General features: G+C 37.5%; 1 protein-coding gene across 3 annotated transcripts in view; it reads right to left on the bottom strand.

The window, feature by feature from the left end:
- Nucleotides 1-19,847, bottom strand: part of PRDM2 (PR/SET domain 2) — a 128,856-nt gene that overhangs the window by 90,776 nt on the left and 18,233 nt on the right. For all 3 annotated transcript variants that reach the window (XM_056123776.1, XM_056123775.1, XM_056123774.1), the window contains 2 exons: nt 8,958-9,075; nt 6,350-6,453 (listed from right to left, as the gene is read on the bottom strand). In XM_056123776.1, coding sequence (XP_055979751.1) covers nt 6,350-6,358 — 9 coding nt within the window. In that variant the 5' untranslated portion in view covers nt 6,359-6,453; nt 8,958-9,075. The remainder of the gene's footprint in view (nt 1-6,349; nt 6,454-8,957; nt 9,076-19,847) is intronic.

Below are 19,847 nucleotides of genomic sequence, written 5' to 3'. Positions count from 1 at the left end.
AGTAAGGAAAACTTGAAAGTATTTGGTTAGACTCCATTTTATGTAATGGTTTAATGTAAAAAGTTTTGGGCTTGACAAACAGCTTCTATGAAGCCCATATCTCTCTAATACCAAAAGGAAACAAAGACACCACAAGAAAAGAAAACTACAGGCCAATATCCCTGATGAACACGGATGCGAAGATTCTCAACAAAATACTAGCCAATAGAATACAACAACTCATCAAAAAGATCATACATCATGACCAAGTAGGATTCATCCCAGGGATGCAAGGATGGTTCAACATTCGGAAATCAATCAACATAATCCATCATATCAACAAAAGAAAAGATAAAAATCATATGATCATATCAATAGACGCAGAGAAAGCTTTTGACAAGATCCAGCACCCATTCATGATGAAAACCCTTGCCAAAATGGGGATAGAGGGGACTTTCCTCAATATAGTTAAAGCCATCTACCACAAACCTACAGCAATCATCCTCCTCAATGGGGAAAAACTGAGACCCTTCCCCCTAAGGTCAGGGACGAGACAAGGATGCCCACTCTCTCCACTACTGTTCAATATAGTACTGGAAGTACTTGCAATAGCGATTAGGCAAGAAAAAGATATTAAGGGCATCCAGATAGGGAAAGAAGAAATTAAGCTCTCACTATTCGCAGATGACATGATACTATACTTAGAGAACCCTAAAACCTCTACCAAGAAACTCCTAGAAACAATAGGCTTGTATAGTAAAGTGGCAGGCTATAAAATCAATACCCAAAAATCCATGGCATTCCTATACGCAAATAGTGAAAGAGAAGAAAGTGACATCAAGAAAACAATCCCATTCACAATTGTGCCCCAGAAAATCAAGTATCTAGGAATCAGCTTAACTAAGGAAGTAAAGGACCTGTACAAGGAAAACTACAAAACGCTACTTCAGGAAATAAAAGAGGACACGAGGAAATGGAAAAATATCCCCTGTTCATGGATGGGGAGAATCAACATCATCAAAATGGCAATACTTCCCAAAGCACTATACAAATTCAATGCAATCCCTATAAGGATACCCATGACATTCTTCAAAGAAATGGAGCAAACACTCCTGAAATTTATATGGAACAATAAGCCCCCACGAATAGCTAAAGCAATTCTTGGGAAAAAGAAAATGGGAGGAATCAACCTCCCTAACTTCAAACTCTACTACAAGGCAGTAATAATTAAAACAGCATGGTACTGGAACAAAAGCAGAGCTGCAGACCAATGGAACAGAGTTGAATATACTGACATTTCCTCCCAAACATATAATCATCTAATTTTTGATAAGGGGGCAAGAAAAGTGAAATGGAGCAGGGAAAGCCTCTTCAGCAAACTGTGCTGGCAAAATTGGACGGCTACATGCAAAAAAGTGGGCTCAGATCTCTGCCTAACACCATGCACAAAAGTAAGATCAAAATGGATTTATGACCTCAACATCAGACCAGAATCCATAATGTTTATTGAAGACAAAGTCGGCAAAACTCTCCATGATATTGAAGCTAATGGTATCTTCAAAGATGTCACGCCACTGGCTGAGCAAGTGAAAACAGAGATAGACAAATGGGACTATCTTAAACTAAGAAGCTTCTGCACCTCCAAAGAAACAGTGACCAAAATACAAAGACAGCCTACAGAATGGGAAAGGATATTCACCACGTACACATCCGACAAGGGGTTGATATCAAGGATCTACAAGGTACTGGTTAAACTCCACAAGAAGAAATCACCCAACCCCATCAAAAAATGGGGTGAGGAAATGAACAGAAACTTTCGCAAAGAAGAAATTCGAATGGCAAAAAGGCACATGAGAAAATGCTCTACATCACTAATCATCAGAGAGATGCAGATCAAAACCACAATGAGATATCATTTCACACCACAGAGACTGGCCCACATCCACAAGAACAAAAGCAACCGGTGCTGGCGCGGATGTGGCGAGAAAGGGACCCTCCTTCACTGCTGGTGGGAATGCCGGCTGGTCCAACCCTTTTGGAAAACAGTATGGACGACTCTCAAAAAATTAGAATTTGATCTGCCATTTGACCCAGCTATAGCACTCCTGGGAATATATCCCAGAGAGGCAAAAAGGTATAGTCAAAGTGACATCTGCAATTGTTTGTTCATTGCAGCACTCTTTACAATAGCCAGAATCTGGAAAAAACCTGAGTGCCCAAGAACAGATGACTGGTTAAAGAAACTTTGGTACATTTACACAATGGAGTACTATGTAGCTGTTAGAAAAGATGAAGTTATGAAATTTACATACAAGTGGTACTACATGGAAAGTATCATGTTAAGCGAAATGAGTCAGAAAGAGCGGGATAGACACAGAAAGATTGCATTCATCTGGGGAACATAAAGCAACAAAAAGGGAGAGTGACACACAGGAATGGCTGAGATTAGTACCAGGAATTTTGCTCCATGAATGGAAGGCCAGCCACAGGCTCTAGGTGAAAAGGAAGCTCAGATAGAGAAGAGAGTACCAAATGAAGGGTGTTGTGAGGGCCCTCCCAGGGTGGGAGAAGCATGCTAAAAGTAGTCGATAGACCAAACATGATTGCCACTCAAAGCCTCTCTTGCAAAACACAGTACCCAAAAGAAGAGAGAGAGAACAAGGGGGAATACCCTGCCACAGAGGCAGGATGGGACGGGGGGGGGGGGGGGGGGGGGGGGGATGAGGGGGGGGGATGCTGGGACCCATGGGGATGGATGACGGGCACTGGTGGAGGTATGGGGACTTGATCATTGTATAACTGAAACCCAAGCACAAAATTTGTAAGCCTATAACTGTACCTCATGGTTTTTCACTAATAAAAAAAAAAAAGAAAAAAAAAAAAGTTTTGGGCTTGATAAAACCAGAGTTGAATAACTAGTTCTTTAAAGTTATTTCTAATTCACTGTTAGAAATAAATATTTCTGCTGGTGATAAAAATTAATATAATTTTTCTTGTGGTCTTTCAGGGAAAATTTACTAAAAATAAAAATGCATTTGCTCGAGCGGGCCCAGTAACGTCTCCATTGGAGATGTACGTAAAATATACATGGTTATTTCTAAAATTTTCCCCTAAGATGATCCAACAAATCAGTAAATATATTTGCATGGTGAGTTTTGAATTCTGATATTTGTTCATAATCATAAAAATAGTAAAAAATTCTTTCAACAGGCAATTGATAAAGTAATGGGAAGATACAACAGATCTCGAAGTATGATGAAAAATCATATAGCTAAGTATTTGATATGGATAACATGATACTGGCAGAAAAGCATACAGTACATATGGTATCTACAGATGATGTAGACACACGTACCAGTATACATAAGAGGCACAAGAAAAAGAGAGTTAAAAGAAATAAGTCACAAACAGGTTCACAGATTTTTACTTGTTGCTTCGAGTTGTCTGTATTGTTTATATTATTTTAGAATGATTAATTTTACATAGCTTTTATAATTTGAAATTAAAGTCCTTAGGATGCAAATGTGAGCCCTGATCCATATACAGGCATTAAAGGATATTGTTGTATCAATACAGGTTCATCAGCTGCAGCCAAAGAACCACTCCTGGCCCAGATGCTGATACATGGAGAAGCTGTGCCTGTCACCAAGCAGGAGGCTACAGAAACTCAGTATGTTCTGCTCAGTTTTGCTGTGAACTGAATGCTCTTCTTAACAAATACTCTCCTTTTAAAAAGAGATGTCATTAGAACAATTTATATGTAAACAATTAAAAGTTCTGTTTATCAGAAGAAATTTGAGTCCCAACAGAAGAGAATCTGGAAGCTTCTAACAGAAGTGGTTTCAGAATACTGCCAATCACACAGTATGAGTGGTACTAGTTAAGGAAAATATTCAATGAATTTCCAAGTTTACAGTAGGATAGCAATTATAAGTAGAAAATGACTAAAGAATGTGTTTTTTTGAGAACTAGGTTGTTTTGGATTTTTTTTTTTTTTGCACTCCAAAGATGCCCTACTGTTTCTCTCCTGTTATTTCTGATTTACTAGAATGTTTTCTGTGTATGCTAAGACTTGAGACTGAGTTAGATAATCAAGGGCTCAAGAAAAGCAATTTAATACTTTGTCTTAGATTAGCTTGAAAATGACATTCTAGCTGAGACAAAAAGACCAAGCTGCTAAAAAGATAAGCTGATCTTAAGGGGTTTTAATGGAATAACGAATTGGAAGATTGGATTTTAATGATAAGCAGTTTGTTACATTAATAAGAGGCATCCTGAGGATAAAACAAAGGATAGAATAAATTATAAGGAAACACTAAATTACAGTCACATTTTAATTTTCCGCTTTATAAGGAACATGTATACTATAACATCCTTTCTGTTCTGTGCCAAATACATGTTACTGTATGTACAATTTATTTTAACAGAATAATGGCAAATACTGCTTTACAGAATAATACCAACCTTTTAATCAGAACTATTTGAATGCACCCAGACTTTTTTTTTTTTCGGAATAAAAAGTTATAGTGCTGGCAAAAACAAAATCTTTAAAATTTACTAAAATACTGGCAATGCCATAATTCACAAACTGATAAAGTACATAAAGAAAAGGATTTTAAGTTCCCAATGGGATGCTATTAAGTTTGTAGTAGAAACTGAATTCCTAGTATATGATGGCTCCAGATTATAATTTTTACCAAGCTGCTAGGAATTCATACCACACTGAATTTCAATAGAAATGAAAATTCATGACTATATTAATAATTTATACAATATGTCTATCCAGCAATATCAAACTATCAAATTGAATAAAATATATACCCTAAAATATAGACCAAATTAACCTGAAAAATATACCTTAAAATATTCACCAAATTAAGTTGAAAATAGATTTGCATTCAAGTTTGCATTTGTTTTGTTTTTTTTTGTTCACAGCACTACAAGAGGGATTACCTGGTTCTCTAACATTATCCTTATGATGAGTGCTAACTTGGTAAAGCATATTTGCTAGTTTCCCTTGAGAAATTTCTAAAACCAAAGTTACAATTTATTTTGTCACAAAATTTTGTGGTCAAAACATTTTTAATCATTCAGGCTTTATCTTGAGTAATTAACATCATTTTTGGCTGGCCAGTTTTTCCACAAACAGTATGCCCTTTTACCTCAAAAATGGTAAGAAAGTATAAAATGTAATTATATTTGTAGTAAAACCTTTGTTTCCTGAGGCCTCTTGGGTTAATTGCCAGACCTATTATAAGGAATTCATAGCAAAGAAACTCAAAATTACTGGGAATAAAATTGGAATTTTCAAATTAAGAAACACTGTCTAGAGCATTGAGAAAAATAATAACATCTTTCAAACATACAAATGCCAAAGAACTGCTTGATGGAAAGTATCCAGGCACTGCCTAGGCATATTTTATTTTTAGGCTTTTATATATCTGTGGGTGAAAAACAGATGTGATTCAATTTAGGACAATTTGAGAGGAATGCTGCTTACCACCAAAATACTCAGCATTGAGTTAGAGTAGGTAAGGCGCTTCCAAGATCACCAGCCTGACCTAAATTCAACATAGAGGCTGAACTCACATGCAACTCCTTAACAGAGAATAACAGCAAACTATCTTCACAGTTGTTTCCCTAAGATATTTTTAATTCTCCTCACTTTAAAAAGAAAAGAAAAAAAGGTGATAAGACCCCAAAACTATTTTCAGGTCACAAAGGTCACAAAGTTAAAAGACTATTTGAACCCTCATAGTACAAGGAAAATATTCTTATTCCCCCACAGTTAGGCAGAAAACCTAAATTTTACTTCACCATTGGCATGGTTCGAAACTAGTGGGACCAAGGAGCAGCAGGTCACCTCTGAAAGGGATATGCCAAGACTATGCTCTGGCTTCCGGGATTGTTTCAAGAATGTTTGAAAAGAACATAAAGAAATCCTTTCAGAAAGGTCAAAAGTGCCATGTACAATATATCCAACTCTGAATATTCCAGTAACACATAGATTACTTTCTAAAGCACAGAGAAGACTTGAATAGTGTCTCACTTGCAGCCACCTTGGAGTGTCACTGATGCTTGTCTATCTTGGAAGCCTTAAAATGACACATTCACACAGGAAGTCAAGTCTTGGCTGCAAAGCAAAACATCCTGAACAAGGCAATACAAAGAGTGGATATGACATTTATTGTTAAGGACAGCCAAGCAGTTTCAAAATACAAACGTAAACAGCAGTCTGTAACCAAGGAAACATATTTTTCTTTTTAAAAATATACTTGATTTTAAAGAACATGAGATGACTGCTTTAATTTCAAATGTCAGATCCAGAGTCAATAGGATGATTTCTTTAAGAACCAGAAGTCTTTCTTACCTCCCACATGTAAACATTATTCTTAACCTGAGATCTTTTTTTCTTATCACCAACAAATGGCCCAAACTTTTTGCCTTTTACAATTGGTTTAGTGGCCCAGACACCTAGAAAATAAAACCAATTATTTTTATAATGTATAAGGTTAGCTTAAAAATTTAAAGCATTCAAATCAATTCAATTTTACAAATAATTACAAGAATGAATTCCCTAAAAGACAATGTCAAATCAAATAAAGTCAGATATTAAAATTAAATCAAGCCTTGAATATGGATTTTATTTCTCTTACTTTTGTGCTTCCCAAATTATAAAGAACCTGTTTTATAAGTAGCAATTGTTATATTTGTTTTAAAGAATTACATGAACTGGGGCTGGAGCAATAGCACAGCGGGTAGGGCGTTCGCCTTACATGCGGCCAACATGGCCAACCCGAGTTCGATTCCTCCGCCCCTCTCGGAGAGCCCAGCAAGCTACCGAGAGTATTTGATATGCCAGACACAGTAACAAAGTCTCCAATGGAGACGTTACTGGGCCCGCTCGAGCAAATCGACGATCAACGGGAGGGCCTTTACCTTTACCTTTACATTTAGAACTAGAGTGTACTATAAAAGAATACAATCACAAGAATTAGAGAAAAATAGTGGTTTGCACAAAACCTTAAATAATTTTTTGTTTATGGGCCACACTCCTTACTCAGTGCTCAGGGATCATTCCTGTTGGTGCTCAGGGGACCATATGTGGTGACAAGTATCAAACCTGGGTCAGATGCATGCAAGACCACTGCCTTCCCACTGTACTATCTCTCTGGCCTCCCAAATTAATTTTTATCTTTTTTTGAGCCACACCCAGCTGTGCTCAGGGCTTGCCCCTAGCTCTGTACTCAGGAGACCATATGGGATGCCAGGGATTGAATCCAGGTAGGTCAAATGCAAAGCAGGTTCCCTATCCACTGTATTATCATTCAGGCCCCAAACTTAAATAATTTTTAAGGTTTTCTTTCTGTTTTTAAATTTAAATTTTTTTCCAATGGAGACATGTTTCTTTCTAAAAAAAAGATAAAAAAAAATAGGGGACTGAGGTGATAGTACAGTGAGTACAGCACTCACCTTCACAGTCAACTCAGTTTTAATCCCTAGCACCCATATGGTTCCCTGAGCCCACTAGAAGTGATACTTGAGCACCATTCCAGAAGTAAGCCCTGAGCACAGGTCCAAAACACGCCCCCCCCCAAAAAAAATAGTCTTATGAATAAATATTTTCACCTAAAATTCTTTCTAGTTAAGCTTGCAAAATTTCAAACAACCAAGAAAATGACGCTCTATTTCTGCTTTCTTTGCACTAATCGTAAGGCAAAGAGATCATATGAAATAGCAGTAAAATGATAGGCACTCAGGGTCAAGGGGGCCAGCGCCCAGTTAGTGACTCTCACTGCCATCACTTGGGCCAGGTTCCCTCATGGTTTGACCTCAGGATGACCTTTTATAGTAGATAAAGGTTATGTTATGTCAGACCTATCCAGCTAGGATGTTCAAAAGCCACTTTTCTGTAAGTCTGCTCATTAACCTCATTTTATAATATCACTAAAATGCTAATTAGTTGAGTATAAAATCTAATGATTTTCAAGTGAATGATACAATATAAATGATCAAACTGCTCAATGAATTTTTCTATGAAAATTGGCAAAAACATCCCAAATCTATTCATATGCAGCTACACATAAACTGAAATATCTGAAGTGCATCTTTCTAAAATAACAGATAGGATATCAGTATAATATAGACCAAGATCAGCTTTAGCTACATTTTCATAATTTATTTCAATAGCCTTTGCATAAAGATAGGACATAAAAAACTAGACTCATACATTAGGCTATACCAATGAAATATCTATGGCTCATAGTCAATGAAATATCCCAGTAAGAAGTACTTAAGCCATGCTGTTCATTTATCTACTGAGTTCCAAAAAGCAAAAGGTACCAGAGACAAAACAGATACAAATGATATTAAAACAATAAAAATCAATGAAACAAAAGATGAGAAAACAACTGCAAAATAATTGTGTGTGTATGTGTGTGCATCTCAGATTAAATCTGATAAGGGTTCCAAACTTATTTGTTCTATTGTCCCATTCTCAGGAGTTGAGGAGCAGGGGGTATTTAGTCCCCTAGAAATCTACCTTCTTTCAGCAAACAAACAGAAAGTGCCCCCAATAGCACTGGAGGCTATTGTTGCTACCCCTGCAAGGAATCACCTACTGTAAGAAACTGGTCTAAGTCTAACCTGAGTTGTTTTTTTTCTTTTTCAGTTTCTTGAGGGCCATACCCAGATGTGCTCGGGGCCTATCCTGTGCCCTGGTAGGTACACAGGGGAACTTTTGCTGTACCAGGGCTCAAACCAGAGTCACAGCTGAAATGCCTGCCTACAAGGCAAGTACCTTTCCTGCCGTACTCTTTCTCCAGCTCTGTCCTGAATTTTTGACTAGAACTATGCATAACATCATACAATCTAAGTCCAAGTTAAAGCTGTTACTTTATGAGGAGCTTCCTACACCAAATACCCAAAGGAAACACTGCCTTCCCTTTTCAATCTTCCTCTGGGTCCTTAGGACTCACCAATACGAGTCTTGTCAACAGCAGATGGGAAAAGCCTTACTTCCTCTGGGAGTCCTCGAAGCACATGTTCAGGTACCTCAGCCAGGGTTTCAGGGGCTGACACAGGTTCAGCAGTGTTCTGCAAGTTAAAATTTGGAAAAAAAAAAAAAAGGAAGAAAGAAAAAGCAAGAATATTTGGTTAGCGTTCATTTTTTCAGGTCCAATAAGCAAATATGCAAAAAATATGAGTGAAACTTGTAGCTGGCAAGCCAGACAACGATGACATCAAGCACTTCAAGAGTTGCTTTGATGCTTGTTTGTGAGTCTCCAAAGGAAACCACTGCAACCTCCACATGTGTCTGTATTAATCTAGGCTGCTCCAGCCACCTGTAGCCATTTACAAAATATGTAAATCTCTGATCCCAGACTGCTTTAAATTCCCAGAGAAAAACAGACATTGTTCTGGCAGCAAAACAAATGTAAGTTTACTTTTAAGTCAAAGGCTATGGTCAACAATTTTAGAAAGTTGAAGAAGTGATCAATACTCCCTACTATTAAATGACTACTTCAGTCCATGCCAGTCAACTGGACCCCAGTCCATCCAGACTTTTATCCCTCCAAAACAACAGCATCTTGGCAAAGGCTTGAATATTCCAACTAAGAACACAACAACTTCTTCAGGGCCCTAGGTGGAAGAAAAAAAGTGATTTACCACTATACACGGAGTCACGGAATAGCACAATGAGCACAGCAGCACAAAGGTGCTATTGGAGAATTTTCTACGACTACTAATCAAAATTTATGCTAGACCCCATTGTATTTTTTTAACCACTTATATTTTATCTTAATTTTTGCAGTGCTGGGAATAGATCCCACGGCCTTCCACATACAAGACACATGACTCTCCCACATCCCTGACCTCTGTAATTTTTAAAAACAAGATTTCATTATTCGTATTTTTTTTTAATTTTAAAGATTATTTAAAAAATAAGATTCCATACATGTAAGGTGATAAAGGGGCTCGGGTGGGAGATTTGAGCCAACTGATAGAAAATGACTGCTACTTGAAAAATTACCTTCAAATCAAAGAAAAACTGTTAACTAGTACCATTATATCTAAAATACTGTTGTGCAAAATAAGACACATCTAAGAATGATAGGTTTGTAGCCTGACTGTATCTTTCAGTGCAAAAGGAAACTTTTCCAAGGACTTTCAAAAAACCAATATGGCAAAAGAAAAGTCCAAGCTGAAAAAAATTAATTTTCCCACAACAATGAGGCTCTTGTTTTTAAGAACAGTTTGTGCCAAGAAAGGAGTATCATTCAAATTTGGATAGTCCAAGGTTTCATTTTTTTCTTTCTTTTAGCATCAAAAGGCTGCTTTAAGAGAAATCAGTCCAGACACAGGGACAGGCAAGCCATTAAGTTGGTCTAATCTCTGGCCTGTTTTGAGTTGGAAAAGTGGACATCTAGAAACAGAGGCTTATTTCTTAGACAATGCTATGCAAATAGAGCACAAAGAAGCAGAAATGTTCCCATTTTATTTAAGTTACACACTTGTCCTTAAAAAATCACCAAACTCAAACCAAAAGCCTTCTAAAACAAGGGAATATTAAAATTGTCCCAAAAAAAGCAATTTTACTGCATTTTTAACTAAGTAGTATGACTAAAATCAAAACACAAATTTATCACTTCTAAACACAGTACTCTCATTTCTTCTGGCTTAAACTGGATTTTTGGAAACATGTATCTATTTTTATCAAAGGTGACTGGGGGTGGGGGGGTCAGTTAAGGAAACAAATGGATAATTGGTATCTAGGGCTACATAATAAATTACTTTGTAACACCGATCTAGCTGAAGTTATGAGCCCTATCAGCACATAGCCATTGTGTATAATAAGAGAATTTTCTTCTTCTCCACAAATAACAACACTTCAGCCAACATGTAGAAAGTTTGACACCATTTAACTTCCCCAGAAGCTTTGAAAACAGCATCCATGAACCTAAGCTGACAAAGCACAGTTACAATAACTTACTAGAGACTCTCACTGCAGGGCACCAGACTACCCGAGACAGGGCCTGCCAGAGCATCTCACAAGCGTCCCTCACACTCATCCAGCCCGAAGTCCTGCCCTGCACCCTCTCTCCTACTGCCCCTCAGCCAAGCTCCCAAGCTCCCAACTGTGTTGTTTCCAGTTAAGATTCTGTTGAATAAGGTCTGAACATCTAGCATAAAATATGGTGACTAGGGTCGATGCTTCTGTATTATAGAATTGCAATTTACCAAATGCAGAAAATATTTTTTCATACATACAGATAAATGAGAAGTGATGAAAATTAACAAGATGGTGAGAATTCTTTCATAATGCATCCATGATCGCAAATCAACGTGCTTTTTAAGTATTTTACAATTTTTATCTGTCAAATGCCTCAATAAAGCTGAGAAAGGAAATTCTACTGGAATATAATCTGAGAACCTCTGACCTAAAACCTCCAAACTTCCATGGAAATGTCAGCAGGAGATGGCGCCTAAGGCAGAAACAGTCATTCCTTCTCACAGGAAATTTGTAACTTGAGCATAACCGGCTACCATGCACATTAAAATTTCTAAAACACCTGTGAATATAAAGGACCTCAGTGGAGCTACCATGGGAAAAAGAAATAAGGAAAAGTTCTAGGCACTTAATTACCTGCTTTCTGACAATCCAAAGATAAAGGCCCTCCCGTTGGTCGTCGATTTGCTCGAGCGGGCCCAGTAACGTCTCCATTGGAGACTTTGTTGTTACTGTGTCTGGCATATCGAATACTCTCGGTAGCTTGCCGGGCTCTCCGAGAGGGGCGGAGGAATCGAACTCGGGTCGGCCATGTTGGCTGCATGCAAGGCAGACGCCCTACCCGCTGTGCTATCGCTCCATTATTTCAAAATTGAGGTTCTTTATCTAATAGAGACAGTTTTTTCCTATATGGCGCAGCACTGGCGTCCTCCGTACTACAATAGGGCCAGTTCGATCCCCATGCAGCCATCCAAACACTGGCAGCTCCAGGGCCTTGCCCCGTCCCTGCTAGCTGCAGTGGCTACTGCTGAAAACTGCCCGAATGAATCATTTTCAGAAAATCAGTGACTTGAGAAATAGAAGATCCTATAAACAGAATCATCTTCTCTCCTTCCTTATTTTTCCTTCAGCTCTTACCACTATTTTATATGATTATTTCTATGATTATGTGTTTAGTGTAGCTGCCCCTAGGCTATGATGAGACAAAGGGTGGCTGCCTTATTCACTGGCACGTTACCAATGCTTACCAGTAGACATGAAATGTTGTTATCTAAATAACTGAATGAATAAGTGACTCTTGTCAGCTAACTTTAAAGCTCTTCTCAAAAAAGGGAAAATAGAAATAAACATAATAGCAGGGCTATGTATCAAAGTACTTTCTACATGTATGCCTGAATGTCTAAAATCGGTGATAGGTATCCTAGGTCAATGGATGATTCCTTTATTAAAAATAAAGGATTATTTTATTTTGAAACATTTTCTGTGCCAAACAACCAATTTATAAGTAAACCTCTGTAACAAGAGAACATTTAAATCTCACTTAATTTAAAAGTTTCTCACTGCCAACACTCATAACTAGCATTTCTTTTTTCACACATACCCTAATAGTATTAGATGAAGAAACAAATTCCAAAGAATCAGTTTAAGCCAGGGAGTTACTACAAAGGTTAAGGCACTTGCCTAGCATACCATCAACCCATCACCGTCAATCCCCGTCACTGCATATGGCCCCCAGAGCACTGACAGGAGTGATCCCTGATCACAGAGCCAGAAGTAAGCAAGCTCTGAGCACTGAAGGGAATGACCCCTATGCCCCCAACTCCAATAAAATGTTTATGTCCAAAAGAAATCATAGCATCTACTCAATCAATCAAAACATTTCCAAGTTCTTACTATGGGCAAGACAATGTTTGAAGTATCACTTTGTGCCAGTCTAAAGAGAAGAGAGACAAAAGCAAAAATATACTGGGTTTGGTAGTTCCTGAGAATCTGAAAATCAGAAGGGAGCAAGATGGAGCATGGGCAGAATGGACTCGCAGTCAGTGCTCTGAACTAGGAAGAGAACCATATAAACATGGGAGGAAAACATTCCTGTGAAGACCAGCACTGGGCCAGGAATCTGGCTGAAAGCAGTGGAATACATGCCTAGCATGTTTGATGCCGAATTTAATCTCTGGCACTGAGTGGGCCCCAAAAAAACTTCCTGGTGTGGCCCCAGTGGCCCTAGCACCATTGGGCCTCCAGTACCACACACAGCCAGGGCCCAAACAAGCACAGAACTTACGTCTGACCCTTACTACTGGATCAAGTGTCAACAGGGGTAGCCCCTACTGAAGAAGGAAATCAGTAGCAGAGACCAAATTCGGAGTTAATTATAATCCTAGTGTGATCAGAAAGCAGCTGGGCAAGAAGGCAAAGTGTCCAGGGCAGTGGAAAGGAGAAGAGAAGTTAGAGCGATGATACAGGGTCAATGCCTAGAGATCTCCATCACTGGTTTCAGAGCTACACAGAAGCATAGATTAACCACCAGCGGCCAGACTGCAAGCTCTAGGAAGGAGCCGCCACTGCTCCTCCCAGCATTACAGGAAGCCTCATGGCACCTCGCTTCTGTTGTCCAGAATATGGGTACCTTCCAGTGGAAAAAGATTTCTGACCCTGATTAGTCTGATAGAATCCCAGAAATTGACAAGGATTTTGACACATTTCTTTTATGAAATAGGAAATAAAAGAACTCTTCAATTCACAGCTGCTTAATGAAGCACCATCTCCAACTATATCAACGAAATGATCTGAATCAACAAACTGATCTTCCTGGCAATCTCTGGGTCTAAACACAAATAATAACACTGATTAAGAAGTATTTTCTAAAGCAAACCCAGACTTGTTATGGCTGAAAATTAGAATGGTGATGATGCTAATGAAACTCACACCATGTTTCCTATCTACCAGGCACCAGCCTAAGTGCTTTACCTTCACTGACTCGTTTTTCTCTTGACCACAACTGCTTGGCATGAGCAGTACTAACCTACTTAAGAAGTAAGCAAATACCAAAAAAATCAAGTGTCCAAGGTGACTTGTCAAGGTAGAGGGGCAAAGCCAGGATGAGTCAAGAGTGAGGGGCTAGAGCAATAGTAAAGTAGGTAGGGAGTTTGCCTTGCATGCAGCTGACCTGGGTTTTATCCTTGGCACCCCATATAGTTCCCTGAGTTTGCCAGGAATGACCCCTGAACAGAGTCAGGAGTAAGCCCGCCAAAAAATAAAAGAGTAGAGTGTGATATAGAAGAACAGCAAAGATGAGAAAGAACTAGAGAATCAGATAACCTTTTATGCAGAGCAGTAACTCCAGAGTAACATAAAAGTTTTCTCTCTATTGTTTCAGTTATATAAGTAATACTATTCTTTAACATTTTGCTTTAAATTATAGAATATAATATTTTCATTTAAAATACATTTATGTTATATAAAAATTGCTAAATTTAGGGGACAGAGAGATAGAACAATGAGCCTTGCATGTGACTAACCCAGGTTTGATTCCCAGCATCCCAAATGGTCCTCTAAGCATTGTCAAGAATGATCCATGAAAACTGCTGCATGTGACCCAAAAAGTAAAAAATACTTTAAAATACAGTTGATGCACCAAGTAGATGCAGAAATGAAAGTGCAATCACAATATGTCAATTTCCTAAAGCACATGCTTTTAAGTCAGGACATAGAAAAATCACTGTATTTTGCAACCCTTTTGAGTCTGAGAAATCAAATTTATACTTATACTAACCTATAAAATAAAATTCTATATTAATAACATACTTAATTAGTTTTTTTACACCATATAAAGAGCAAGAAATATTCCTAAAACAAAAAAAAAAGGGAAAAACATTCCAAAGTTTCACCAAATTTTTAGAATATAATTATGAACAGATTTATCTGGGTGATCAGATGGCTTTCCATAAAAAAAAAACCTATTAAAGGAAAAAATTACTGAAATGCACACAAATGTATCTCAAAAACATGATGGTGATCAAAAGGAGACAAATACAAAAGAGTCTGAGCTTTATAATTTCATTTCCATAAAAACTTTGAACAGGTAAAGCCAAACAATAGGAAAAGAAAGCTAATCAGTGGCTCCTAGGATAAGGGTTTGGTGACAAGACTCATACAGAACTTACGGAGACAGAGACCTCCAACCAGCAGACACACCAGGCTGTGCTCAGGACTTACTCCTAGCAGTGCTTAGAGGATGCAACCTGGTGGGCCACATGAAAAGTAAGTGCCCAACCCACTGTATCTTCAATTCTTGCCCCACAGAGTCATTCTTTATATTGAAAATGGAAGCAATTGGTTACATTAGTATAGACATTTGTCAAAACTCAAGACAGAGAATACATTTTCTGCAGATAATTTATACCACAAATTTGTTTTGTAAAGTTAAATAAGGGCTTCTCTACTAACCTATGTGAAAATGAAACTTTAGAGCTCAAAGAAAATAAGGAACAAAAATAGCTATGCGAAACAATTTTTTTTTAAAAAATTAAGACTTTTGTCTTTTTTTAAAACCAAAGTCAAATATTCCTCTTATCAAAAACCATTGTGTTTTCCCAGGTTCCTGGGCAAAGTGACCACATTGCCAACCAAACACCTCTCTAGCCTCTTCTCTGCTCCAGGCACACTGATACATTGAAACCAGCCTAAATTGCTCTCCACAACCGCATTTCACACTTTCATTAAATTAGAAAGTCACTGGAATTAATAAGGAATTTCTATTGTGCAACACAGTATCAGCACTGGCTGCCATTATACAAGGCTTCATGTGCCATCTTACATAGGAAACATTCTAATATTTTAATATTTTAAGTTTAAAAGTCTTGGGGCAGGAGAAGTAGTACAAAGGTTAAGACATTTGCCTTACATGTAGCTGACCCCAGTTCAATCCATGAAACCATAAAATCTCCCAAGTACCTCTGGAGTAAGGCCTTAGCACTGCCAGGTGTAGCCCAAAATTCAAAAATAAAATAGTATGTAAAAAAACAAGTTCAATCCATATTTCATTTAAATTTATATGAAGGATTCCTTTTGCGCATGCCACCCATAAAATTACCATAAACAATTATCTCAGATTTAATCTAGGTTAAGTACCTAATTTCTTAAATATCAACTTGATCAAAACTACCAATGGAGAGCAATAACAATGAGAGAAGAGATAAGTTTAACATTGCTTAATGTTAAGAACCTGCCACCACACACTGGCACTAATAAACATGTATACTTCAACGCTATGGTAAATTAATAGTAATTGTCATATCATCACTGGTACCCACAAAAGACATCCAAGAATCAAAAAGTATTAAAGTATTAAAACACCATTAAATTAATTGTACTTGGGTAAGGAATGTATATGATTACAATACAATAAAAAGATGAGGACACAGAATTAGAAATGCCATCTTTGAAAAATAATAGTTTTGGTTTTTTTTTTTGTTTTTTTTTTTTGCTTTTTGGGTCACACCCAGCGATGCTCAGGGGTTATTCCTGGCTCTGCACTCAGGAATTACTCCTGGCGGTGCTTGGGGGACCATATGGGATGCCGAGGATCGAACTCACTTCAGCCGCGTGCAAGGCAAATGCACTACCCACTGCGCTATCACTCTGGCCCCGGAAAATAATAGATTTTGAAAAATATTTTATAATAGATTTGAAACACTAATTTCAAATAAAAGGCACCTTTTCCCAATATTGCTTACTTTCCCTACTTAAAGCCCTGCTTGCTTTGTTGTGTGAAATCTTCCTACTGAGTCAGGACCTGATTGGCAGGCCAGGGGAACAGTCACTTCTTGCTTTAACATTCCACATCCACCCAGTATTTAATTCTTTAGATATTTCACAATTGTCCTAAATTTATCTAGGAAAATATAAATGGCTACCTCATTAGGAGAGTTTAGAATGGCTTACTTTATAGACTGTCCAATATGAGTGAAGTCCTATAATGTAATAAACTTATAATGTCTTAATTACATTACTTAAAAATATGTTAAATAGATATGCTAAACTTCAAATTTTATTTATTGCATAATTGATCGCCATGCCAGGAAATCTGACAAGTATTGCACATATTCTCTCATTAATTCAGTCCTTATAATTTCTTTGTATGAAGAATAGGTATTATAACCTTAGTTTCCTGATCACACACTAAGACCCCAGAGAGTTTGCCTTGACTTAACAAGAATAACTGACTGACAAGGAGAGCTCTAAATTACATTTAGCAAGTTAGACTCCAGAGCACAGCTTCATGGATATCATGAAGTACTGCTTTACCAGTCAGGGTAAGCAAAGATATGTTGCGCTGAAAGACGAGAGATTCCAAAATTTCAGGGTCCTAACACAGCAACAGCAATTGCTTCTTATTCTCACTATATATTCTCTATTGTGGTTGCTCAAGAATCAGGGACAACAGAGCCTTTATCTTAATGTGCATCTCTTCTACTCACATTAGTTGTCCACAGTTAGTTTTTTGTTTTTTGTTTTTGTTTTTGACTTTCGGGGTCATACTCGGTGATGCTAAGGGGTTACTCCTGGCTCTGCACTCAGGAATTAAACCTGTCAGTGCTTGGGGGGACCATATGGGATGCCGGAGATCAAACTCAGGTCAGCTGCTTGCAAAGCAAGCACCCTGCCCCTTATACTATGGCTCTGGCCCCTAGTTGGCCACATCTAACTTAAAACTTGGTAGGGAGTACAATTCTACCTGGTTATTGGGAGGGGGGGGTAGGAGAACTGTTATATTTGCGTACACTCTGGAGAAGCCTGTGTCCCTCTTGAGTACCCATCTTCTGGCTTTCTCTCCCCTATTTTTCGAATAAACTTGTTTTATTTCAAAAATAAAGGAATAAGAACTGAATAAAGTACAGACAGGAGAGAAAGAAGGACAAAGAATACGTGGGTTTGGGGGTTCTATGGAACCCAAAGATAGGGTTAGAAGAAAGCCTAGGGAACTACTGCACCAGGAAAGAGTTGGAACACATGAAGGCTAAGCAGTTAAAACAAAAACAAAAACAAAAAAGCTCCAACAGTCAACACTCAAATAACCAGAAGACCGGACTGCTGTTTCTTCTGGAAGATTCACTTACAGACCTGTCATGCCACTTCTTAGTTCTGTCAGTCCTTAAAACTCAGCTGTCAGAGTACATGAGTGAGTGATTCTGTCCTATTATCTTAGAGACCATGTCCATCATAAGAGACAGGTTTGACAGCTGAAATTCATCATAGCAGTAACAATCAGTCTCTAGAGAGAATAATCTAACCCTAAAATTACCTTCTCAATTTTAATTAAAAATAAATCCGGTTCAAGTTAAAACTTCTTAAATAACTTAATTATTCAAGCCTTTACTGCTCATTTTCACTTGCTGAATATAAATAAATAAAAAGAAAAAACATAGAACATCCTAATACTATTAAGATGTTTGTTGGAAAACACTCATATCTTATGCTAGAACGTAATAATCAGGTCCAAACATCAAAGAATCAATATTTCTTCAATGATGAAAATATAAGTAAGATGCTGAAAATTTCACTCATAAAAATGGACAATTTTTATAATCCAAATAAAAGTTTCATTACTACCAGACCACATAAATTGCAGCCAAATCAGAAATGTGCTAACCATTAGAAACATAAGAGGATACTTTTCCATTGATATTTGGCATTTAGCATCAAAGGCAGGCCTCTGCAGATTTTGATATTAAAACTTGTCAAAGCAAAAATGAAATTGCAAAAGAGCACCCCCTCCCACAAAAGAAAAGAAATGGTTATTACTACAACCCTTTAAAATGGCATGCGGACTTTGATTAATCACAAGTTCGTTCGATATAAATGGAATATTAAAGTAAAAGTGTGAGTGTTAAACCGATCTACACATTAAAATAAATATAGTAGAAATAAAATATTCATGGTCTCAGATGGTATGACATTTAAAGCATGGTAAGCCTGAGGTTAAAGTTGTCACCTGTAATAAGAGACCGCTGAACCATGATGCAACAATAGCAATGTCAATATTTAGTTTCCACTCTGGACGAATTCAAGAACAGTCTAATGCAGAATCAAGATTCCCTCCTCTAACAGTTCCCAGGCAGTAGGAAAAAAACACGTTCTTCTGGGTGACGGAGTTCACATTAAGAATCAATCTTAAAACAGGAAAACAAGTGAAATCTATGACACACATACACACTTAATTTCAGAGACAATGACTGTGAAAACACACTTTTCTCTTTTCCTCCCCCTACCCATTTCAAGAATAGTTTGCCTTCAAAAGCACATCAGTAAGTCTGCAAGTTGTAAAATAATAGAAACCATGTGTCCCATGTGTTCACCAGACTCATTTTTCATGATGCATGGTCCTCTGCATTAAAATACATGTATTTCTGATAAAGTAATGAAAAATCAAAATAATCCATTCCAAAAATTTCACATCTCTCAATACAACACAGGACAGATGCTATTAAACTTGTCCATCTAATAAAATGGAACTTGTGACCAAGTTCGAAGCACCTGTAAATGATTAAAAAAAAAAAAAAGCTGCAGTGAATAAGCGGTATAAAATGTTTTCAATTCCGATCGTTTTCAGCTAAGCACTAAAAATTATTATAGACTTGATATTTTTAAGTTTTGTCTTCCATACAGCTAAAGTGAACAAATATTAAGATCCAGAAATAAGAATCCTATTTTAGAACATATTAAATTCACCAAAACTGGTTGTGCCTATCAGAATACCCTCAAGGCTACAGAAATATACACAGAATTGTTAAATATCTTGATATTCTTCCATCCTCCTATAAAGGAAACACATCTGATACTTCAGTATTTGCCC

The sequence above is a fragment of the Sorex fumeus genome, unplaced genomic scaffold (genome assembly GCF_029834395.1).
Source record: "Sorex fumeus unplaced genomic scaffold, SorFum_2.1 ptg000047l, whole genome shotgun sequence".
In the NCBI taxonomy this organism is placed as follows: Eukaryota; Metazoa; Chordata; class Mammalia; order Eulipotyphla; family Soricidae; genus Sorex; species Sorex fumeus.
The sequence above is the reverse complement of the archived record's forward strand: the minus strand, read 5'-3'. Positions and strand labels throughout refer to the sequence as shown.